A 26,643-nucleotide genomic window follows, 5' to 3' on the forward strand; every position below is an offset into this window, starting at 1 on the left:
GCATGCCATTTTAAACACCCAGAATGGTGTCAAGGTCATTATCATTTAATGGATTCAAGAACAGAGTCAAAGTAATAATTGCAAAATTTAATTAAACATTGCATCTTAATTTTTTGTTTAATGTTTTGTTTTAAAGAAAGAAATGTTATGTATTTTCTAATAAAATAGACTCAGTAAACATACCCTGTCATTTATTTTCAAACATTTATTCAACATGATTCTTTCGACCAGAAGTCATTTCTAGATGATTTCCACAGAACTAAATTATTTGTTTCTAATCCGATTACAAGTATTAGCCTTGACAAATAAGAGTACAGAACATTTCCTTCTATTATATATGGCTTTAAACAAAAGTTACATCACATTTTATCGGGAATTCGGGTTTTTAAATACCACTGTTTTCTTTCCGGTTTTCCAATTATGCACTAAAAGTCCTCTTTATTGTAGGACGACGCATCGACTAATGTGATGACAAGAATGTATCAAACCCCGACAGTAACAGAATAGTTTAACGTGACAAAAACCCTCTCATCTTTCGTGTAATTTGAATACTTTGATAAGCAGCGATTGTAACAGCGATTATGTCCATTAATACAAGTGTTTTAAGTGTTGACTGGTACATTTCAAGTTTCTTAATTTATGTGCTTTTTATATTTTATCTAAAAATAGCAAGATCCAAAAAATGTATTTACTCAATGTAGAGCGTGTTAGCTAAACATAATACCACCGGCTTGGAAAATCAAATTTGCCATTTCATCTTAAATATATTTTATGTGTCTATATTAGAAAACAGTATCTGACTGTAAGTTCTCGCAGCATTAAAAAGAGACGAATCGTATAAACTAGGCAACGAAACATACAGCAAACGTGTATATAGTGGCATCCTTTTAAATGATACGAACCTAATGAAAATAAGTAAAGAAAGAAATATCCACTCTGGTAGATTTTAATTACTCTCTCTCTCTCTCTCTCCGGTCATTCAATCTTTGCATCATATGACTTTCTGCTGATAGTACAATTTGTAGGGATCATGAGCAACATATTACCCGATTGTTTGGTGTAAAGGTTTGGAATTTCACCAGCCATCAATTAAGTATCAAGTATCGCTTTAAAGCACATAAAAAGGGACATTTAGCTGGGTTAGATTGCGTAATTTGGATATTTGCTGACTAATGCAATCAAAGTCAACATAATTACGTTGTTAATACCGACATGGGTACACTAGTGCCCGAGGAATGTACCATCACTTGGTAGTAAATCATATAAGGGTATCGTGATTCCAGATCATAGTAGTCCTGAGTATTAGATGATTATTTAACCCGAAATTATTAATTAGTTGCTTAATCAGTTGTTGTTAACTTTGTGATTATAATATTGGGTATTAAATACTCCGTGGTGTAATTTCTCACCAGAATTAGATATATCAATATAAAATAATATAGATAGATCTTTTAAAGGTAGTGTTGGAGTTCTTGAAATCATGACGGGTCTGCATTCCCTCTCTGCAGAACCATGTAGAAATATCGAGGTGGTTAAATTTGATGTTTTACATATTTATCATGAAGTCATCTGAATTGATTCAGCCTGATGTACTACTTCCTAAAGTTACTTAATTTAGAAAATAGTTTGAATTAAATCATGCAGTTATTTCATTATTTACGTCATTTGTCCCAAAATTAACATAGTCTCTTGGCGAGTGTATGCCAGTCAAAGATAATTAGGATACATGTGTATTTAACAGGTGCCCGTATACTTCCTCATTCGAGTTTATGGATCACGGTTATGTCATACGATGGTATTGACGACCAAGACTCTTGAAGAAGCTGGAAAGTATGGTCAAATTAGGGATGTCACAAGTGCCAAGCACTAACTACCAAGCTCTCTTCACCTGTTCATTAAGCAGTACATATGTTTCACTGTACTTTTGTCCTTTTTCTTGTATTGCTTGGAAAATATATTTCATATCAAACGCTTGACGCGATCTTCAGTTCTCATTGATATACCTAAAGAAAAAAGACGCGTAGTAGGCACAGTTGATGCATGTGTAACATTGTAACAACTCGCCGTGGGTTAAATATAAATGCGAAGGGGGAGAAAACAATCTCAAAACAAACAAGTACTTCCGGCACAATACGACTAAGAAAGCAACACAAGCAATAACCATGGAATACCTTTTGACACAAGTTTGATAAATAGAAAGGAAAGTTACTCTAGACAGATATTGATGACATTTCGCTACATTCTATTAAAACTTAGTAACAGCACGTGACCCCGTAGAATACAAGTTTTAAGCTTTATCATATCGCTGAAGCCGGTAGAGAATCAAGAGTCGATTAAATCAAACTATTATTATGTTACATGAATTGAAAAGCACGCAGAAGGGTTCGTATTTTATAGTGTGCTTGTTGGAAGGGTTTTCCTTTGTTGCTGTAAGGGAGGGTTGGGCAATATCACCTATCCTTAATTTTCATAACTTTCATTTACAAGGTCAGATTATTTTACGATACATTAGCAGAATTTTCAGTTCGGAAAACGTACAAGATATAGATCTAAATGTTATCATAATTGCACTGAAGGAAATAAATTAAATAAAGCAATGTATGTCTAAAGAAAACACAAATTGTTCCGAACTTAGAGCGGCTAGGTAAACCATTTAGACACACGTGCACACATAAATACTAGAAGTTGGGTGGCCCATATGGATGGATGGATGATAGGATGGATGGAGAGAGAGAGAGAGAGAGTTAAAAGTGCACTCATTGACTACGCATATCAAGTTGAAGCCAAATAATGCGGGAGATTATTTTGAGTGTTTGTGCCTTCCTGTGTTGTCTTAAGGTAGGCTTTGACTTGCGCAAACCCAGGATTGGATGTTTGGACAAGATGGTTACTTAGAGATGAATTTGAAACTACTTGGTCAGTAGAGATTGTAAACAATATTTTCATCATATTTTACAGTAAACTCTCTATTATAAGACCCGAAAGAGCGTTTCTGTGTCCTGACATGAAGATTATGTATCTAATTTCTGCGTCAGTATCATCCACCTTTTTCGATATAAGTTGATTTAAGACTTTATGCGCTGCATTTTGTTTTAGCCTCAACATTTTTGCAACTGTGAGAAATAAAACTTGACAACTTCAAAAGTGACCGGCTGATACTGTCTTCAGAGTGTACCATTTTCAGAGAGGGATGGGGTTACAAAAGAAACCTTGTCAATGTGACAAACTAGAACATGTTCTTCGTTCTGGTCTGTAATTAGATGCATCTTCAATGACTGAACACAGAAGGTGTTCCCCCATATGCATTACTTTTGTCAGCAGCTTTATACATGCTATCAACGCATCATTCCGTGTAAAACATTGATTACCAGTATGCATAATCTGACTGTGAAGATGTCATTTTTTTTGGAAAGGCACGAATGAATTTTCTCAAGATCCTACTTTAGATGATATAAACGAACATGATCATCCATTTTCTCTCTCTCTCTCTCTCTCTCTCTCTCTCTCTCTCTCTCTCTCTCTCTCTCTCATCGCAGCGAATACAACAAACGCATTTAAAGAAAAGACGCTAAGTGACCTAATGAATATGCAACGCTAATTACGTTACTTACACATGTAAACTGGCAAGACACTCAAACCAAATTTAGACAGATGTTTGCAATCAATAATGTAATACTCCAGATTAAGATTTATAGCAATTTAATGAATAATATTTTATTTCTGTATGGTAGAAAATGTAGTGCGTTAAGATAACATCATGCTTATATAACAGACAATTTTTCTTTTCAGATAATATAGTATCCACATAAACACAACACGTTGACGGCTCATCCAAAAAGTAAAGCAACGTTTTATGTTAAAATAGGTAAATGATGTATATTCAAAAACATTATAACATGCAATATGAACCGTTATGTATCGCCTGTAATTATTAAGGCAAATTGCAACTGCAAATGCAAATCGTTTTATTACATATCGATTCAGTACTTTTATGATACAAAGCAAAGAAACAAAACTTGATAAAAGGCAAAACAAATATCTAAACGTAATTACAAAGTTACGCTAGTATTAGAGATGATGTTGTACATTTATATACCTGAATATTACCAGGATGCCTAAAATATAACAACAAAACTTCGCCATAAAATAGAATGTAGTGCATTCTAAAGTGACCACAGGAAAACGTTGCCACGCTCTCACTACACATTACAAAACAATATGCATACAACAGCTACCAATGCGTAAACATATCCACTGCTAATGCATCCGAGTGTTATTTCGATAGAAAAGTATTTCCAATTTTATCTCAGGTTTTGCCTGGATCACTGTTGACCTCTTAAGTAGAGTACTTGTGGCGTTTTTGCGTTTTTCATTTTAAAAAAATCCTTACGGTGCTTGCACAGTGTAACCAAGATGACAAACGAAGTTTGTTAAGTATATTAAGGTCACATTTACTGGCAAAGTTAAATAGAATTGTATCGGTTTTATATTTTGAAAAACAGTAAAGAGATATTCATGTCATGATTTACTTGGCTTGGACGGATGCATTACCTATCGGCGAATCAATGCATGACCTGTACTTTTATCCTCGGCAGGAAGATAAGAATGTGTGTCCTATATTGACATCACTGCATTCACCTTTATAACATTCGTACACGTGTGCATTTTTCAGAGTGTGATTGTTATTTTCTGTTTATTATGCATGTCATTATGCTGTCAGCCTGCTTGTGTTATGCCTCTGCGTAAATATCTTCAAAGCTTGATATTAATTCCCTTTTGTTGTAATGGAAGTGAAATCAACTTTATGTGCTATTTCCATATGTGTCATGACACCAGTATAAAGAGGGGGAATAAGGTTTCTATTTTGTATTGTCTCAACACATTTTATTTGAATTTTTGTTGCAATAATGATATTTCATAGACAGTTTTGTTTTTCATATACGGGTATTAAACACAACTTTTTAATTTTTTTTTAATATTCCCAGTCTATTGGCAGTGATGGGTCGAAGAACCATCCCACGGACAATTTTACAGTTTCTTTTTTCTACGTATGTCTTGTCTTCTATGCAAATGCTTCAAACAGCTAGACGTTGTGAGCTATTAAAACGGGAAAGAAAAAAAGATAGCATGAAGAAAGAAAAAATGTAAAAATGAAAAGTAAATGAAGTGGTGAGCAGATGAGATTAATATACAGTAGTATTTTAATAGTATAGGTATGTAATAGGTATACATAAAAATCTTATAAACTAGTTTAAAATTATATGTACAAAAATATAGCCAAGATATAATTAAAGATTGTAGCAGCATCAACTGATTTTCTTAAATATATTTACAACATTTTTTTAAAAAAAGACAGAAAATGGCTACTATACAACTAAATTAATAAATGTACACCATTCAGTTTCAAAATATTCCAGTTTATGTTTTCGTTTCCAGTTGATAGTACATTGGACTTCATACGCTGATATAATTAATAATGTAGCAAATGCCAAAAGTAATCGAAATTAAAATTTAAAACAATTAAGAGCTAATTCTGTTATAAATGTGTTAAAATCAAAACGGGAATACTGTTTTGGACGCAGATTATAAGCAAACAACAAACAATGCATCCTGGTGGGTAGTGAATTATGATTTACACTATTAAAGTGAGTTAGAGATGCTAGGTAGTTTACTCTCGATCCAGTTTTAGTTTACTATATTGTATATGGTCTTTTGGCAATACCAATACCGCCGCAAGTCTAATTAAGCAACTGACGTTTGAGATGCAACCATGCCTACACATTTGGACAATTGCATGCCCTAAAGAAATATAAAAGTGTGCCCTTCTTCCAATGGCGATTTATCAGTTAAAATCACTTTCAATATATATTGTACAATCACCAGACTTAGAGTGTTTCAGTCGAGCAATATTAACTTTGTGACACATAACACCATAATTGCATAGCTGTTTTTAAACGATACCTTAACCTCTTATCTTAACTTTCAAGTCTTAAAAGTTCTTTTACATTCTCTGGCCTTCCAAATTAACTTGTTTTGTCGTTGATTGGCAGGACTAGTTAGATTGTAGAAATCTGTCTATTGTATGCTAATTAGCTATTCAGCAATTATTTGGATACCATTATTAAATGATACGCCCATCCAAGCCTTCTCTTCAATTGTAGATAAAAATATGGAAAACTGTTCATTTTACTTTATTTAGTTACAGATTTATTTGTAAAACAAGGAAAAGAGCCCAAACGGTCATGTTCCTTCAGCCGGATTTGTTGATTCACTAGTCTAAAGATAATAAATTGTAATCAATCTGTAACATTGATATCTGCAAGTACTTGCTGCATGGTTTTTTTTAAATTGCCTTTGTTTAAAATGAACCTCTCACTCCCTTCCCCCCCCACTCTCACTTCTCCGCCAGGTCTCTCTCTCTCTCTCTCTCTCTCTCTCTCTCTCTCTCTATATATATATATATATATATATATATATATATATAGATAGATAGATAGATAGATATATAGATAGATAGATATATAGATATATATATAGATATATATATATGTGTGTGTGTGTGTGTGCGTGCGTGTGTGTGTGTGTCTATATATATATATATATATATATATATAATCCTTCAACATTGTGTATTTGGCTGTTTTTCTTCCGTCTACACGTGTCACTGCTACTAAGTTCCCGAGATACGCTAACGAGGTTACCTGTTGAAATTGTCTTACCTTGTTTACCGCACGCCATCTCATACATATTCACCTGGTCATTTGTCGAAACTGCTTGAAGTAAAATGAAGTTAGCATGATAAGAGATTCGTTTGCACGACTACACACAAATACTGTACAAAACGATTGATAGATGTATTTGTCATTTGGTGCGCGAGTAGAACTAGGTAAGTAATTCGGACGCGTTAAGGTGGATGTCTGTTGAGTGAATCACGTGTCCTCTACTTCTAAGCAGAACTGATATCATCGATGCCCTAGGTACGTACTGTTTTGTTCGGGGGATGGTGACAGGCTAAATGAAGTATCTTTTTTGAGTAGTTGGTGTGTTTGTACTTCTCATCAGGAGGTAAATGTGGAGCAATATACATGTCGCCACTTACCTTTTATGGATGTGGGTTACATTCGATGCAAAGAGATGGTTGGATTTTTTCGCGGTAGCATATACAAATCATTTTCATTACCCATCATGCAAATTCATTCAACTGAAGATTGATATGCAATTTAAGGACAATGTGTTAGGCACCTTTATATTGTTAAGCACACAGGTAAGCTTACGGTATATATTAAAAACTAAAGTATCAATTTAGACTTCAGTAAAATTAAAGACCGAACAAACATCTTAGCGAAATGTGCAGATGTACTATCGTATATTTACGGAAACGTATGAATGATTGTTTCCTTTATTAATTCCCCACTAGTTTGTATATTTTTGTACCAATTTGTATGAAGAATTACAAACGTGTAGGCAAACTAAAGTAAATATTTTTGCATTCAACATTTGCCCTGTATGTAAACAGACTGAAAGTGCGAAATTCAGGTTGCAGGGATTAGGTTATTGGTATATTCTAAGACAAATTGAAACTAACCGCTGTAGGTAAAGACAATTAAAAAGAAAGATTAAGAGGAGTTTTGAGGTGATCACAACATTTTATTCCGGTTGAAAGATTCCCGTTTGTGTAGGTATGTGTGTATTCACTGTCGGTCAGACCATTATGATCCCAAGTTGGTATGATAATTTATTTCAAAATGACAGATTTAACTCGATACCTTGAACTCCAGAGATTCAAGATCGAATGATGTTCGTTTATCTTTCTATAGAATATACAAAAGGACTTTGTCCACTCAAAAAGTTGAGCAACATGTTGCCTTAACTGGAAGAAATGATTTCGTTCACATCCATCATACTTAATGCACACCACTAAATCTGTTTTGTAAGGTAACTAGGTCCTATTTAGTATGATAATGAAATTTCAAACAGACAGGTCATGCCCTATTTAGCATGATAATGAAATTACAAACAGACAGTCATGTCCTATTTAGTATGATAATGAAATTGCAAACATATAGTCATGTCATATTTAGTATGATAATGAAATTGCAAACAGACAGTCATGTCCTATTTAGTATGATAATGAAATTTCAAACAGACAGGTCATGTCCTATTTAGTATGATAATGAAATTGCAAACAGACAGGTCATGTCCTATTTAGTATGATAATGAAATTTCAAACAGACAGGTCATGTCCTATTTAGTATGATAATGAAATTTCAGACAGATAGTCATGTCCTATTTAGTATGACAATGAAATTTTAAACAGACAGGTCATGTCCTATTTAGTATGATAATACAATTTCAAACAGACAGGTCATGTCCTACTTAGTATGACAATGAAATTTCAAACAGATAAGTCATGTCCTATTTAGTATGATAATGAAATTCCAAAAAGACAGTCATGTCCTATTTAGTATGATAATGAAATTGCAAAGACACAGTCATGTCCTATTTAGTATGATAATGAAATTTCAAATAGACAGGTCATGTCCTATTTAGTATGATAATGACATTTCAACCAGTCATGTCCTATTTAGTATGATAATGAAATTGCAAACAGACAGTAATGTCCTATTTAGTATGATAATGAAATTTCAAACAGACAGTCATGTTCTATTTAGTATGTTAATGAAATTTCAAACAGACAGGTCATGTCCTATTTAGTATGACAATGAAATTTCCAACAGACAGTCATGTCCTATTTAGTATGATAATGAAATTTCAAACAGTCATGTCCTATTTAGTATGATAATGAAATTGCAAACAGATAGTCATGTCATACTTGGTATGATAATGAAATTGCAAACAGACAGTCATGTCCTATTTAGTATGATAATGAAATTTCAAACAGACACTCATGTCCTATTTAGTATGATAATGAAATTGCAAACAGACAGTCATGTCCTATTTAGTATGATAATGAAAATTCAAACAGACAGGTCATGTCCTATTTAGCATGATAATGAAATCTCAAACAGACAGGTCATGTCCTATTTAGTATGATAATGAAATTGCAAACAGACAGTCATGTCCAATTTAGTACGATAATGAAATTTCAAACAGATAGTCATGTCCTATTTAGTATGATAATGAAATTTCAAACAGACAGGTCATGTCCTATTTAGTATGATAATGAAATTTCAAACAGACAGGTCATGTCCTATTTAGTATGATAATGAAATTTCAAACAGACAGGTCATGTCCTATTTAGTATGATAATGAAATCTCAAACAGACAGGTCATGTCCTATTTAGTATGATAATGAAATTGCAAACAGACAGTCATGTCCTATTTAGTATGATAATGAAATTTCAAACAGACAGTCATGTCCTATTTAGTATGATAATGAAATTGCAAACAGACAGTCATGTCCTATTTTGTATGATAATGAAATTTCAAACAGACATGTCATGTCCTATTTAATATGATGATGAAATTTCAAACAGATAGTCATGTCCTATTTAGTATGATGATGGAATTGCAGACAGACAGTCATGTCCTATTTAGTATGATAATGAAATTGCAAACAGATAGTCATGTCCTATTTAGTATGATAATGAAATTGCAAACAGACAGTCATGTCCTATTTAGTATGACAATGAAATTTCAAACAGACAGGTCATGTCCTATTTAGCATGATAATGAAATTGCAAACAGACAGTCATGTCCTGTTTAGTATGATAATGAAATTGCAAACAGACAGGTCATGTCCTATTTAGTATGATAATGAAATTTAAAACAGTCATGTCCTATTTAGTATGATAATGAAGTTGCAAACAGATAGTCATGTCATATTTAGTATGATAATGAAATTGCAAACAGACAGTAATGCCCTATTTAGTATGATAATGAAATTTCAAACAGACAGTCATGTCCTCTTTAGTATGATAATGAAATTGCAAACATATAGTCATGTCCTATTTAGTATGACAATGAAATTTCAAACAGACAGGTCATGTCCTATTTAGTATGATAATGAAATTGCAAACAGACAGTCATGTCCTATTTAGTATAATAATGAAATTTCAAACAGTCATGTCCTATTTAGTATGATAATGAAATTGCAAACAGACAGTCATGTCCTATTTAGTATGATAATGAAATTGCAAACAGACAGTCATGTCCTATTTAGTATGATAATGAAATTTCAAACAGACAGGTCATGTCCTATTTAATATGATTATGAAATTTCAAACAGACAGGTCATGTCCTTTTTAGTATGATAATGAAATTTCAAACAGATAGTCATGTCCTGTTTAGTATGATAATGAAATTGCAAACAGTTAGGTCATGTCCTATTTAGTATGATAATGAAATTGCCAGCAGATAGTAATGTCCTATTTAATATGATAATGAAATTTCAAACAGACAATCATGTCCTATTTAGTATGATAATGAAATTTCAAACAGATAGTCATCTCCTATTTGGTATGATAATGAAATTTCAAACTGACAATCATGTCTTATTTAGTATGATAATGAAATTGCAAACAGATAGTCATGTCCTATTTAGTATGACAATGAACTTTCAAACAGACAGGTCATGTCCTATTTAGTATGATAATGAAATTTCAAACAGACAGGTCATGTCCTATTTAGTATGATAATGAAATTTCAAACAGACAGTCATGTCCTATTTAGTATGATAATGAAATTTCAAACAGACAGTCTTGTCCTATTTAGTATGATAATGAAATTGCAAACAGACAGGCATGTCCTATTTAGTATGATAATGAAATTTCAAACAGACAGGTCATGTCCTATTTAGTATGATAATGAAATCTCAAACAGACAGGTCATGTCCTATTTAGTATGATAATGAAATTTCAAACAGACAGGTCATGTCCTATTTAGTATGATAATGAAATATCAAACAGACAGGTCATGTCCTATTTAGTATGATAATGAAATTGCAAACAGACAGTCATGTCCTATTTAGTATGATAATGAAATTTCAAACAGTCATGTCCTATTTAGTATGATAATGAAATTGCAAACAGACAGTCATGTCCTATTTAGTATGATAATGAAATTTCAAACAGACAGGTCATGTCCTATTTAATATGATAATGAAATTTCAAACAGATAGTCATGTCCGGTTTAGTATGATGATGAAATTGCAAACAGACAGTCATGTCCTATTTAGTATGATAATGAAATTTCAAACAGATAGTCTTGTCCTATTTAGTAGGATAATGAAATTGCAAACAGATAGTCATATCCTATTTAGTATGATAATGAAATTGCAAGCAGATAGTCATGTCCTGTTTAGTATGATAATGAAATTTCAAACAGATAGTCATGTCCTATTTAGTATGATAATGAAATTTCAAACAGACAGTCATGTCCTATTTAGTATGATAATGAAATTTCAAACAGATAGTCATGTCCTATTTAGTATGATAATGAAATTTGAAACAGACAATCATGTCCTTTTTAGTATGATAATGAAATTTCAAACAGACAGTCATGTCCTATTTAGTATGATAATGAAATTTCAAACAGACAGGTCATGTCCTATTTAGTATGATAATGAAATTGCAAACAGACAGTCATGTCCTATTTAGCATGATAATGAAATTGCAAACAGACAGGTCATGTCCTATTTAGTATGATAATGAAATTGCAAGCAGATAGTAATGTCCTATTTAGTATGATAATGAAATTTCAAACAAACAGTCATGTCCTTTTTAGTATGATAATGAAATTTCAAACAGATAGTCATGTCCTATTTGGTATGATAATGAAATTTCAAACTGACAATCATGTCTTATTTAGTATGATAATGAAATTGCAAACAGATAGTCATGTCCTATTTAGTATGACAATGAAATTTCAAACAGACAGGTCATGTCCTATTTAGTATGATAATGAAATTTCAAACAGACGGGTCATGTCCTATTTAGTATGATAATGAAATTTCAAACAGACAGTCATGTCCTATTTAGTATGATAATGAAATTTCAAACAGACAGGTCATGTCCTATTTAGTATGATAATGAAATTTCAAACAGACAGTCATGTCCTATTTAGTATGATAATGAAATTTCAAACAGACAGTCTTGTCCTATTTAGTATGATAATGAAATTGCAAACAGACAGGCATGTCCTATTTAGTATGATAATGAAATTTCAAACAGACAGGTCATGTCCTATTTAGTATGATAATGAAATTTCAAACAGACAGGTCATGTCCTATTTAGTATGATAATGAAATTGCAAACAGACAGTCATGTCCTATTTAGTATGACAATGAAATTTCAAACAGAGAGGTCATGTCCTATTTAGTATGATAAGGAAATTTCAAACAAACAGTGATGTCCTATTTAGTATGATAATGAAATTTCAAACAGACAGGTCATGTCCTATTTAGTATGACAATGAAATTTCAAACAGACAGATCATGTCCTATTTAGTATGATAATGAAATTGCAAACAAACAGTCATGTCCTATTGAAGAGGGATTAGCAGTGGAGCAGCAAGAAGGAGGAGGAGGAGCTTGAAATATCACTTGCCATGTAGTGATAGTGTTGTGATATCAGTAATGGTGATGTCTTTGTCTTTTAAACATTACAATTCCATCCCTGTTCTTCTTCGTCTTCTTTTTCTTAACTTTTTTAAACTTTATTCATCTTCCTTCCGTATTTGTTCGTCCATTGTTTCTGCTACTGTTTCATTAAGAAGTAGATTGCAGTTTGTTCAGTGTATTTGACACGCCTCTTTTATGTTTCACTATTTACTTCATTGTATAGGAGAAGAAAAAGCGCATGAGAAGTATGCTTCATCCTTGTCTATGCTTTGATATCTAATACAATTTTATAGTCTTTTTCAGTATTCTGCCAGAGTTTCGTACATATTCTCTGATGAAGCATGGAGACCGCAGGCCTAGATCATTGGGCAGACATTTTGGTCATTGTTCTGTACTTCGTTATTGTTGTCAGTGTCGGATTATGGGTACGAAACTTATCAAATTTGGACGTTACAGCAATTAAACCTACCTACCTACTTTCCAATCTATCTATCTATCTATCTATCTATCATTTCATAACTGGAAAATTTAAAGTTAGGGCAATTATACCTACGTACTGACATATATGTTTGTCTATCTACCTATCAAGTAGTGTCCATCTATCTTTATCCGCGCCCTCGTCTTGTTTTTATTTTCTTGTTTTGATTGTTTGTCTTACAGCAGAAGATTTATTTAGTTCTTATGGCTATTTTGTTTGAATCCATACAGTAACGAAATATATTGTTGTGGCTCAATTTTGAGACCAAATGAAATTAAGGAATAAAACTAAACATTGGTTTGTATATGTTGGCATTCGAGAAAATTTAGAAGCATGACATTTGAGGGGATCGATGCAAACATTATTTCTTTATATAAAAGAACGCATTGGTTGTTCTTTTGGCACATTAGAATACAATTAAAAAAACCTTGCAGTTTTTCTTTCTTAGTTTTCAATTTTTATGTGCATACATTTTTGTAATATTACTTGGAATGCTATATGAATCCTGGCCTGGTGATGCAAACTAAGTATAGGTCATTGTGCATGCTCTGACAGAGTTTACTTAAATGCGTATATAGGTTGCATGCGCGCGCAAAAAAAAAATACACAAAAAAACCCCAATCAAACAGAAAAGAACAACAACAACAACAACAACAACAATAAAAAAATAGGGGTCCCAAACTAATGTACGCTCATAATATAAATACTATTTTCTTTTTCTTCATTTCCTAAGACTGTTTGTCGACCTCAAAGAGGCAACGTGAAGAATTACTTCCTGGCTGGACGGAGCATGGGTTGGCTTCCGGTGGGTCAGTCTAGCATACGATGATTATGTTGGCTAGGATTTGGCGATTAACTGCGTTTCTGTTTAAACTCATATATTTATTTTCTTATAAACATGTACACTATCTCAAATTCCACAGCACTGCCTTTACAAGAAGATAAATGTCGGCAAGTTGTAAGGAGAGAGTCAGTATCGTTGGTGTGCGAAATAGCAAGATAGCGTGGTTTAAAGATACACGTTATGGCGATTACGATGACACTGCATGCCGTAAAACTGTAAACCTTCCGGCAGTTCTGAATAATCACTTGTGACAACATTAGATACAGATGTACATTGTAAAACTTCCAACATAGTAAAAATCAAAAGTCCTACCGGTATCACGGGTCATATATCTGCGTATTGCACACTCGAGCAAATAATATAAGATAATGCGCTTTGTTTCGTCTTATGCGCAAAAAATACGTGTTTCAGTAGGGACTTCATTTTTGCAATTTTAGAGCGAATGTGCTTACATCATACTACAAAACTATGTCTGGATCCTGAGCGAAATTTATCCTCTTATTGGATTATTAAAAGTAAGAACTTGATTCATGACTAATACTGCTATATTGTGGTTGTTTGCTGCATGCTTCTTTCAATTTACTGTTGTCGTTTTATTTGTTAATATCCTCAGCGAAATATGAACGCTGTTCTAAGTTTTTGAAAATTATTTCATATTTCCAACAAAACTTCATTTATCACTCAAAAGGAGCTCTACAACTTTTCTTGGGACTCTTGTTTTCTATAAATCACAGGTCGGGGCCTCGCTTTTCTCGAGTAATATCGGTAGTGAGCACTTCGTGGGACTGGCTGGAGCGGGGGCCGCAGCAGGGATTGCCGTCATTTTATACGAGTGGTTTGTACGTAACGTTTTCTTTCCAGATGTCATACCAATAAATTTGATAACTTAGCATTTATCTATTATTACGTGAAAAATTATTTGCATTCTTCTATAAATGTTATATTGGTAAAATAACAATCAGTACATAATGTTACATTTATTTAATTGACCTATCGGAAAGCGGGCAATGTTCTACCCAGTCATTATCATCATCATTTCTTTGAAATTGCAACATTTTGCTTTTCGAAAAGCAGTGCAGCGAATGTCGTTAAGTTTTCAGTACATATGTACGTATGCAAACTTGGCTGAAATGTTGGTAGTTATGATTCTTTGAAATGTAATAACCCAAAACTACTATGATGCCCCAATGGGGCGGAGGAACACGTGTCAAACCCAAACAATACACGAAAAGTGTACTTCCGACATAAATGAAAAGTAAATGTTTGCAAAACATGGATCATTGGAACAGAATTGGAGGATACCTTTAACTTCAAAGAGCAATATTAACAATGATTAGGTTGATGCTTTACATGTTTATGTATTTTCAGCCAGTGTTTCTGATTCTGATGCTAGGCTGGCTTTTCATACCAGTTTACGTTTCAGCTGGGGTACGTTTCTTATTTATTTGTCATACGATCAATAATTTTCCAAACATTTGGATGACCAGTTAAATTACTGTCATCAAAGAAGTCAATTTCGGAAGAATCGAATAAATATCTATCGAGTATTACCCCCAAAGTCACTCACAGAAAAACAAACATGCACACACACGCGCACATACACACGCACAGTTCCCGCCAGTTTGATATAGCTAAGTCATGATATTTTAAAGGAAGTTTCCAATCTTCTTCTCCATTACGTTTATATAGGTAGGCATGCTCACAAAAGCCATATTCAATACCAGACAACAAGTGAAAAATTTTTATTTAAAATAATTGTATGAAATCATGTTATAACTAAGTGGCATTTAAATTTATTTAGACATTGATCCTTTCAGAAAACCACATTCGGATTGAATAAATTCGTGCCCTTACGCAGGCGTGCAACTTTATGTGAGTCTCAAAAGAAATCTGCACCAGTTCAATGTGTTCAAAGATGAGCACTACGTAAAACACATAAATCTGTTTTCCAGCTTGCCATATGTTTTGCCTGACATAAAATAAATATGAAACCTTGCATTTAATTTTAAATTAGAAATCCTTAAACCTCTTCTATCAACCTAACAGTAGTTTCGTATTTTCAAATACCTCCGCACATGGACATTTTAGCTTAGATTAATTCAGTCCAGACGTTTTGTGTTCCATACATATGCATGTGTATGTATAACATTCCATACGATCGTGCACTTTGATAAAAGAGGGCCACGTTTAGGTATACACGGTACTTTAGCAACGTCAGAACGGGAAGTATTACAAAACTTGGTAATGTATATCCTCGCGTATAGGTCTGATCCTAACTGCATAGACCCAGATCTACCATCCCCCAACGCACTGGCAGAACAGGGTATATGATTCTGCAGTTGAACTGACTCATAAACTATACGTTTCGTTAAATAAATCAATCTGAGGTTTCAGCATGTTGTGATTAGTTTGAAAATAGTACACGCCGAATAGATCCGAATCTAAGGAATGCCAAAAGAAAACGTACTTTTGATTGTAACACTTATCTTGCTGAATTTCCCGGTTCAGAGGAAGGCTGCTGTCCTCAAATAACTGGTTTAAAGTACCTCATAAGGCTGCTGTCCTCAAATAACTGGTTTAAAGTACCTCATAAGGCTGCTGGCCTCAAATAACTGGTTTAAAGTACCTCATATGGCTCGTATACAAATGATATACTCATCCTTACATACCGCTCTGGTGGCCAAAGTGATTCATGCGTTCGCCTCTGTTGCAGGCGGTCACGCGTTCGAACCCAGACCGAGTCATACCAAAGACCTATAGAAATGGTACTAGCAGATGCCTCACCTGGCGTTAAGCATCAAGAGGATAATGTTAGGACTTGTTGGCCTGGTGTGAGCATAACATGACTGGGTGAGACATGATGCTAAATGTCTGAGGCATGATACCTCAGTGCTAGACAACACTATAATCTGCCACACGGCAGACATGCCGGTATATACTAATAGGCTACATGGAACAAGAAATGTCTACGTACCACGCCTAAGACCGAACGTAACAGGAAAAGATAGTATGTGACCGCCCAATCACGGCTCTCATAACATTCTTTGATGATTAGCACTTAATATAGACATACGAAAGAGCAATATTCCTAACTTCATGGGCTTTAATACTCGTCAAGAAGTGAATTTCTCGGTGATGTAGCGATACGCTCTCTTGATTATCAGGACAGTACACTTTTAAATAAGGGATGCCGAGAATAGGAAGAAACACTTCTGACCGTTTCATCTCCTTTTTTGAAGCGGTCAGAAAAAAACAACTGCAAAGCGTTAACTTGCCTGATAAGTCTTTCTTGATCATCCACAGCACAGATACTATTGAAAGTGTGAATCACAATAGAATAGGTGCTTCCGATGGAAATACACAATAATATAGTAAGTATTACGTGTTTAGGCTCGAATAAACAATAACACAGAAAATGTGAAAACAACAAGCTTTGTAAAATTTAACAAATAAAAAAAATTCTGTAAAAATAAAACAAATACGAACTTTCGGTTTCAAGAATCAAATCCAAAAATAATGCAAGAATAATCCACGAATTAAATTGCAAAAGTCCTAATAATAAAATGTTCTAATGAATTCACGTTCGAGTTCTGATGGAAAATCCAAGATGGATGACGATGACGTATGCTGTAGTCTGTGCAGTGTTGTCGTTTACAGTTCCTTGTTAGTAACACTCCGGTGTTTTAAATCCGAATAAAATTTGTAAGCAATGTCTTTCCCAAAATTCTATATGAGCACTCTTCAAATATTTCCAGAGAAAAAGAGCTAATCCTTTTGAAATCCAAATGATCTGAAGATAATTATAACTCAAATTATGGCTACAACAAAATAACTTGACATCAGTGTGAAAAGCCCAAAACTTAGAGATCTCTCTCTAAAACAAAGATTATATCATATTCTAAGAAGCAGTTTCGAAATTCCCCAAACTGCGAAGTCAAAACGGGGTCACTTACACATCAAAATCACATACACAGAATATGGCCTTGATTAGACCAATGATTTTACTCCGAGAATAAAAATATTAAAAAAATTGTTTTCTTCCTAAATCATGTAGTCACATCATGACCTTGACAGCAACCAATCATTTAAAAATAATAATAGAACTTATTTACGGGGCTGCTAACAAGTTTGACCAGTACTGGTGTTTACAAAACGAATGATTCAGGTCAACCGATTTTCTGCAAAAATATCATCTCCAGTGAATAAATTTATATTATAATAGCATATAACAGAATAAAAAAATTAAAACTGACAAACAATTAAATTAACATAAATTTAAATTAAATCAGATATGCGTAACAACTTCCCCATAAAAAAGAAATCAATCATTTTAAAATGTAAAGGTCTCGTACACTACCTTAGGTTGGGGTGGGGTGATCCCAGTATTATCTCTAATTATTACAACGACCCACCCTGGCATGTTTTTGTTAGAAATTGAAGTAGTGATAGAGATGCAAAGCTCCGAGCCCCCAGTCAGCGATGCCGACAGTTAAATTACTAAATATACAAAAGGTGAAATTAAAAAAAAACAAACAACAAATTTAATGTCATTCAATAACAGATAGTCCTTCCTCAAATGAAATTCAATATTCAAAACCTTATCATTCGTCTTTCACTCGACCAAGTGACGGCCTATTTCATCATCTGACTTAGTGTGATAGATTTCCCTCCTGTCCTGTGTTTCTACTCATCTGTAGTATTTCTTGACTGGTACCGAGTACCCCTTCAGTCCAACAACCACGTCTTTCACCCTTCCACTTCCTCCACTTCCGTTCTCTCATTTTCTTGTCTCCCAGAGACTCGGGACCAACTGTACCAGGGTATTTCTCTTCTCTGTCTCCTACAGCTCCTCCGGTGTCAGTTTGTCAAGGGTGGATTTACGACCCCCACTTGATGTTCCTTTGAGCCCAACACCGGAAATTCATGCCACTTACCTGTGAATCGCACGCAGCCAAATAAGGCGCTAGTAACGAGTTTCTATGGCCATGTTATATGCAACTGGCTTTCCACCCGTCCTTTTAATGTCGGCTTACACTATCGTAACATAAGCCGGCCGGCCAGCTTTTTACACATCGCTTTGACACTCGTTGTTCGCAAGGCTGACACTTACAACATTTATGAAGCGAATAATTAGCCTCAGGGTCTAGCATATACATATTGCAATCTGGCTATTGTTCCTTACTTATAACGTGACAACAAATAAAAATAGAACTCATTTACAGGGCTGCTAACAATTTTGACCTGTAAACACCTGGTGTTTACAAAAAGAATGATTCAGGTCAACCGATTTTCTGCAAAAATATCTCCAGTTAATAAATTTATATTATAATAGCATGGAACAAGATAAAAAAATTAAAACTGACAAACAATTAAATTAAAATAAATATGAATTAAACCAGATATACGTAACAACAGGTTGTCAGAGAGAAATAGATACATATTTATTGCTGAACCATAAACAACCCTTTTTTATCGACAAATCATGAAGATCGCTCATTCTTCTAGCGAATCATAATGAGAGCAGGAAAACAGTTTTAAGGGTAAGATCACAAAATAAAGTAAATCCAAAGGTTCGCAAGGTGGGTGGATAAAGCTTTAACCTGATGGCAACAAAGAATATAACTTTCATGTTCATATACTTCTACAGCTAAAAATTACTTCCGTATAGTGGACGGCTTCTTGGCAAGACTCATCTGTACTGGAAGATACAGCGATAATTTGGACTATAAAGTACTTTGTTCGTGGGCACAGTCACTTCAGAAAACTATAGGTAAAACGAGCTCTGCACTTTTGGTGCTTTATGTGTTCCTCATTATGGGAACATAAATTAGAATTTTGAAATCGCCAAGCTGAAACTATACGCACCCGAGTAACGCTGTTCGCGGCAACGAAATCCGGCTGCATGTTCATTTAAATATAATGCATATGTAATTTTGTATACAGTTTAGTGACATTTGCCACAAGATCTTTCAAGATATTTTTTAAAACATTTATCAAAAAATGTAATTTGTGTCAAAGACTTTCAACCATCATCTATATAGGCTGATAACTATACATTTCTACGTTTGTTGCAATAATTGGATAAGTTGACGTTAATGTGCTCATTGTTTCGTTTTCTTTTTGATGTGATAACTTGCATTCATTTTTGTTTTGTTATATTTGTCTTCTCTATTTTGTCCCTTTATCAGTTCTGTTGTAGGATGTATTATAGATTGAAGAATCATGACGATTCCAATTTGGCAGAATAAGACTAATGATTCGATTATGATTGGTAATATTACAGTCTGAATAGTACTATTTGATTTGGAGATCATGGTTTCTATTACAACATATTTCATATGTCTGACCTTATTTCATGTTGGCATTAATTTATTGTGTATATTTTTTAAATGCCTGCAAAAGGCCGATGAGCCAGTATGAAATAGATATTGTACATATCAATGAAAAAATTGTTCTATCATTAATTTTTTTCGAGAAAAGAATTAATGTGTGGAGGCCCTAAGCAACGCTTTTGTTGTATGTATCTTCTTTAGAAAGTAATAAAGACGATGATTATAACTACGCCGATGGTTATGATTGTGATAACATACAGACTATTGTGGTGTTTGTATGTGATGCGACGGTGTCTTTATTAATATTTCAACGCATCTGATCGTTGACTCGAAACGTATATGAATTTGCCTAAAACGTTTGGAAGTTTCTCCTTGTCTGTTCGATGTATTTCTTTCTTCTTTTCATCTTATCTTTACTGAATGAATTTTAAGACACTTTTGAATTTACACCTCATTTTTCAATACATTCGAAGTTCATACATTGTTTTAGGTGATGATTTAGAGAATCCTTTGTTTGGTCCGCACTGTGATTTGCGGGAAACTTCAGTTATCACTATTATTCTAATTACGTTTCTTTTATATTTCCTTCCATTTTCTATATTTTATGTGAAGTTCTAATTATGTATGCAGCAAACCTAGATAACCTCTATATTATGTTAAATGATTATCTCTACATGAAATGATAGCAACAGTTGAGAAAAAACGATCTTTACGGAACCAACCAAATAAGGCCTGTTTATTATATCACTCTACGCAAAGTCACCAGGCTGAACTCTATAAACATTATATGCTTTGTTTATGCTTTAATGCTTTCTTTCTTTCTTTCTTTTGAATGCAAGTAACGTAGTGCATTCCCAGTGAAAGTCAGAGAAAAGCTATTATTGATGTACTTAAGAACTACTGTGGTATGGAACTCTCGTGTCAATTTGTGTACTGGTACCTTCAGTACTTCGCTAATCTGTGTGAAGCGCCCTTAATGAGGACAGTCCTAATCGAATGTATAAGCATGAACATGAATATCAACTTCTGCATGTTTGCTCCTGGTCTCTGGCTGGTTACAAATAAAGGGTTCATTCTGAATACATTTATAGCGGAAACAAATGTTTCTGTTTTCATATACATACCACTTGCCCACAGTATAAGTAGTGATACACAATACATGGCTATAAAAGGATGGAAATTATATGTAATGGGCAGATTTTTTCTTCAAATTTCAATATAAACATACATACATACATGCATACATACATACATACATACATACATACATACATACATACATACAAACATACATATATTTGCATGTACTGGCATATATAGCAACATTTTCAGTTTTATATTCATATTAATATTTTCAATTTTATGAACTAGGTCTACACGTTACCTGAGTACCTGGAGAGACGCCATGGCGGTCAACGGATTCGATTATATCTTAGCTGCGTGGCTCTAGCGTTGTACATAGTGACCAAATTGGCGGTAACATTATAGGCATTGCTGTTTGCCGAGACAAATGTTTAGCAAATACACACATAGCTATTGATTAAAGTTGTTTCAGTCGATTCTGGATTCGCGAAAATAAAAATATTTATAATGCGTAGCTATGATTGCATTACTAATCTGATATGGCTGAATGGATTAAATACCTACTGTATCAGTCGACTGTGAAATTGATTGATTAGCTGATTGATTTATTGGTTAATTTTGTTGCATTTTATTATGGGATTAAGAGGTTCCAAAGATATGCTAAATTCTAAAACTAACAGTACTTTCACTACGACTTTTTCTTATTACTCCTTTGATATTTTCGTAGAACTTCAACTTCCACGTGGCAGCTATTCAAGCGAAGAATTTTATTATTTATTTCCGTCTTCATTTATTATTTATTTATTTATTATTTTATTTATTTTACTTTTCAATCTTTTCATTTCCATTCATAACGTTTCTTAACTTCGGCATTTTCGTCACACACGACTATTTTATGTCTGTTATCTTCGTTTTGGTTCCATATAAAGAAGGTCTTGTTAATGAGAAACTCTGTTTATTTTTAGTCGGCGATGTTTGCCGGAGCCTTGTTTATCCAGATTTCCATGAGATGGGATATGTATTTGTCCCTGGGAGTATTAATAGCCATAACCGGTCTCTACACCGTTCTAGGTAATGTAACGAAATTTGTTTGGGTGTCAAAGTGTGTGTGTGTGTGTGTGTGTGTGTGTGTGTGATTTGGAATTGTAATGCAGCTTTAAAAAAAAATCAGTCATTTCGCTACGATGCCTGCAGTGTGGCAGTTTATAGTGATGTCTAGCAATGGGACATCAGGCCGCAGACATGTAGCATGATGTCCCACCCAGTCACATTATCCTGACACCAGAGTAGTGAAAGGGGGCGCTTTACGGACAATGGGAATTAGCATTAAAAACACCCTTGGGTCACTTTACGGACAAGGGAAATTTAACATGGAGAAAAATCGTGGGTCACTTTACGGACAAGGGAATTTAACATGGCAATAAATCGTGGGTCACTTTACGGACAAGGGGAATTGAACATGGCAATAAATCGTGGGTCACTTTACGGACAAGGGGAATTGAACATGGCAATAAATCGTGGGTCACTTTACGGACAAGGGGAATTGAACATGGGATTTTTTTTTTAATTTAAAAAAATTAAAAAAGGGGTAGGCAATTCAAAGACTATCTCTTTTCGAGAAATATGGCTGGCCCTGAAAAGGGCCTTTGGGTTTTATGTTAATGTATTCATTAACATAAATGGCACCGCATTGGTCTTCTTCTTGTCCTTAGGCTGCGTCTTACTGTTGGTCCGTACATCAGCACTCTTTTCAGGCATCCTTGTCTTTCGACGTAGATCCTACGTATCCACAGGCTGGTGTTTGTCCGGTGGACAACGGTCCACTTGGATCGGACATACATGAGCAAGTCTGTCCGAAACATCATGGAAGACACAAGGGTGGATGACTCAACTGTAGTCCACATCTTGAAGCGACGAGAACAGGTGAATCAATGCATTGAACGGCGCTTATTTATAGGGACAGAAAGGATTGAAACGGATTGAGTTCATTCACCAATCCGAACACGCGTTACAGAATTCAGTCAGCTCGCATCCAATCCGAAGAGAGCAGTCTGTGACGTCACGTAGTCAATATAGATTCGCTAGCGCTTGTGTGCATTCAGTCTATGCGACAGTGATTCAACATGACGGAAACTCAGAAAACGATCCATTGGGGTGCACCAGCAGGGGAGACCGCCCAAGGGAACCCGGACTTACTTTCAGAAGAGGTGAATTGGGATTTTGTGGATTTTCTCTCCTCGCAAGAATTTGTTCCGGAACCTTCGTTACCTTCTTCATTACCGCAAGTGGAGAATTTTAGACAGAGACAGAAAGAAGAATTGGAGAAATTTATACAACGACAAAAGGAAGCGGAACAGGCTTTTCTCCTACAGCAACAGCAACAAGAAGAAGAGGTAAGAAAAAAACAACAGCAAGAAGAAGTAGCAGCAAAGAAACAAGAGGGTGAAAATCAAACGGTCACGGTATTGTTGGACATTTTAGCGGAGTTAAGAAGTCTGAAACAAATGTATCAGACTTCTTTATCACGACCGAAAAGAATACGACCTTCCCGAGCTAAACACGTCAACCCTGTGACTAAGCCTACCGTACCACCCTTAGTGATTTCAACCCAATCATTATCATCATCATCAACATTACGCAGTCCAGAAGTAGGCCTTGGCCGTGGCAAAGGCATAAGGCAGTTAAAGTTGATTGCTTAAACTCACCCTTTCACCATGAAGAAAAAAGGCCCTTTTCAGGGCCACCCACATTTCTCGAAAAGAAATACAATTTCAATTTGCCAATAACTCAAAAAAAAACTCACCCATGTTACCCTTATAGTACGTGTCTGTGTATGAGTGCGTGAGTGTAGCTTCTTATTTTAAAATCACAACTCAAAGACACTTACCTTATATCATTCATTTATTCTTTTCTCCATTTTTTACAATCCAATTCACAATTTATAACACAACACTTTAATAAAAAGTTCATTAATTTCTTCTTTTCTCCTTGTTTAATCTCTCTGTTTTTTGAATTTCTTCACCGTCACACTCTTTTCCTCTTCTTCCTCCTCGCTTTCTTCCCTTCTTCTTTTTTTCTCCTGTTTCTTTTTCTTCACCTGTCTTCTTTCTTCCTCAGAAGAATCCCTCTCTTCCTCTGAAGAATCCCTCTCTTCTTCTGAAGAATTCCTCTTTTCTTCTGACTCCTCTTGTTTCTTTTTTGGGCAATCTGGAGACCAATGTCCTTTTTCTTTACAATAATAACAGGTATCTTGACTTTTGTCTTTTTTATCCCCTGTTTTTTTTCTTTTTTGACGGTCTGGACACTCTGAAGACCAATGCCCTTTCTTCTGACAGATATAGCAAGTATCTTGACTTTTATCTCTAAAGGAAGGAGAGTAGTCCGTAGGCTGGTCTGAAGAGAATTTTCTAATGACCCCTCGCAAAGCTCTGACGAAACGTTCCATCTGGTCAGTCTCTTCCATCGTTGTGCTCGGCTTGAGAGTGAAATGAATAGTGAAAGGACAAGACACACACCCTTTTATATACGCTGGTCTGCTATGACTATAAAGTAGTTTATGGTGTTTGAACTTGAGTCATTTGACTTTTTGCTTTCAAGATGAAACGATCCCATTCATTCGAGAAGAAAGAAGAAGAAGAAAGTAAGAGGCAGAAACGTGATCTCTCGCCTCGTACCAGGGCTGAAATCTTGGCACAAATTCATGCCAGTGATTTTGAAGAGGACATGAGTGAACCAGAATCCAAACCCTCTAAACCAAGTTCATCACCCTTTGTCAACCCTGAAAAGTACTATTCCATTCGAGAGACGGAAAAGCGCTCCTCTAGAAAATTTAGAACCACGGCTTACAAATACACGGTGAAGTTTAAAGATTTCAAGGCTGAAGTGCCGTTAGAGAAAGCAGAAGGGTTCATCACCGAGGTGTGGGATTCTCTGCTCACTGCACTCAAGCGACAATGTCAACCCAAAGAAGACGATCGCTTGAGACTTTCCATACAACACGACGGTTTGAAATCCCCTGTTTGGATCGAGTTTAGCACCCCTGCAGAATTGACTGCTTCCAAAGTCATGGACAAGATTCAACACGTACAACAATCTAATGATCAGTTTGACATCACCGATGGTAAAGCCACACTGGACATGACCCACGTCTCTCCTCCTCAAGGGACAGGACGCAAAAAGATGTTATTGGTGGACGACCTTCGCAACACCAAAAAGAGTCTTGTCCGAATTAACAACCCTCATGACCAGATGTGTTTAGCCCGTGCCATCGTGGTGGGACGAACCTATGCCAACAAGAACGACACGGTAGAATGGAAAAGAACCTGGGACACTATTCAACGTTCCGACCGAGCCAAACAACGAAACGAAGCAGAACTCCTGTTACAACAAGCTGACCTGTCCAAAGACACACCCTGTGGCATTCCTGAGATGCAAAAATTGCAAGATGCCCTAGCTCCACGCTACACCTTGAAAGTGCACCCTCAAGAAGTGCGCGGACCTCTGTTGTTTCGAGGCCAAGACTTTAAGGACGGAAAATACATTCACCTTTATCATCACGATGAACATTTCGATACCATTACCAGTATCACTGGATTCCTGAGATACTGTTATTATTGTGAGAAATGTGACCATGGTTATAACAATCGAGAGCAACACAAGCATTGTGGATCGAAATGCTCAGGATGTTTGGCCTCTTCACCCTGTCTGAGCGAAGAACCAGTGCCTTGTTCCACTTGTCTGCGCACGTTTGTCAGCCCTACCTGTTACCAACAACATTTGAAGACGCAAGGTTCACAGAAGAAATGCGCTTGTCAACTCCTGAGATTGTGCCCTACGTGTGGACAAGGCATACGTACCAATAATACCAAGGCACACGTATGTTCAGGAAAGAAAAAATGTCACATTTGTCACCACATCGTGGACTTGGAACACCAATGTTACGTGCAAAAATACCAACCCCCACCAGAGAAAGAGGACGGTCACAAGAAGAAAGGCAATTTCATCTTTTTCGATTTCGAATGCATGCAAGAGACTGGCATTCACATTCCTAATTTCTGCGTGGCTCATCGAGCGTGCGAGAAGTGTATTCAAGAACCTATCTTCAGTCATTGCCCTCACTGCAGCAAAATTCCTGGAGGGCGTGAAAAAATCTTTCGGGGACCAAACACGTTAGCCGATTTTGCCCAATGGGTCTTAGACCCCGTCGACAAGACGTGGAGCCAAGAGGACATCGAACGTTACGGAGATTGTCATCGTCATGTCACGGTGATGGCTCACAATTTCTCCGGATACGATGGACAGTTTCTTTTGAGATATTATACGGAAC

The 26,643-nt window shown here is 35.2% G+C and overlaps 1 protein-coding gene across 5 annotated transcripts in view; it reads left to right on the forward strand.

Moving 5' to 3' along the window:
- Positions 1 to 6,759: 6,759 nt before the first annotated feature.
- Positions 6,760 to 26,643, forward strand: part of LOC149778496 (sodium/myo-inositol cotransporter 2-like) — a 59,458-nt gene continuing 39,574 nt past the window's right edge. For 2 of the 5 annotated variants that reach the window (XM_089939370.1, XM_089939374.1), the window contains exons 1-7: positions 6,760 to 6,977; positions 12,874 to 13,005; positions 13,792 to 13,863; positions 14,637 to 14,741; positions 15,271 to 15,330; positions 21,606 to 21,710; positions 22,283 to 22,388. In XM_089939370.1, the coding sequence (XP_089795496.1) occupies positions 12,922 to 13,005; positions 13,792 to 13,863; positions 14,637 to 14,741; positions 15,271 to 15,330; positions 21,606 to 21,710; positions 22,283 to 22,388 (532 nt within the window). In that variant the 5' untranslated portion in view covers positions 6,760 to 6,977; positions 12,874 to 12,921. The remainder of the gene's footprint in view (positions 6,978 to 12,873; positions 13,006 to 13,791; positions 13,864 to 14,636; positions 14,742 to 15,270; positions 15,331 to 21,605; positions 21,711 to 22,282; positions 22,389 to 26,643) is intronic. The other 3 variants (XM_089939371.1, XM_089939372.1, XM_089939373.1) reach the window with 3 other exon arrangements.

The sequence above is a fragment of the Sinohyriopsis cumingii genome, chromosome 17, assembly GCF_028554795.1.
Source record: "Sinohyriopsis cumingii isolate HCF-2022 chromosome 17, ASM2855479v2, whole genome shotgun sequence".
NCBI classification, from domain to species: Eukaryota; Metazoa; Mollusca; class Bivalvia; order Unionida; family Unionidae; genus Sinohyriopsis; species Sinohyriopsis cumingii.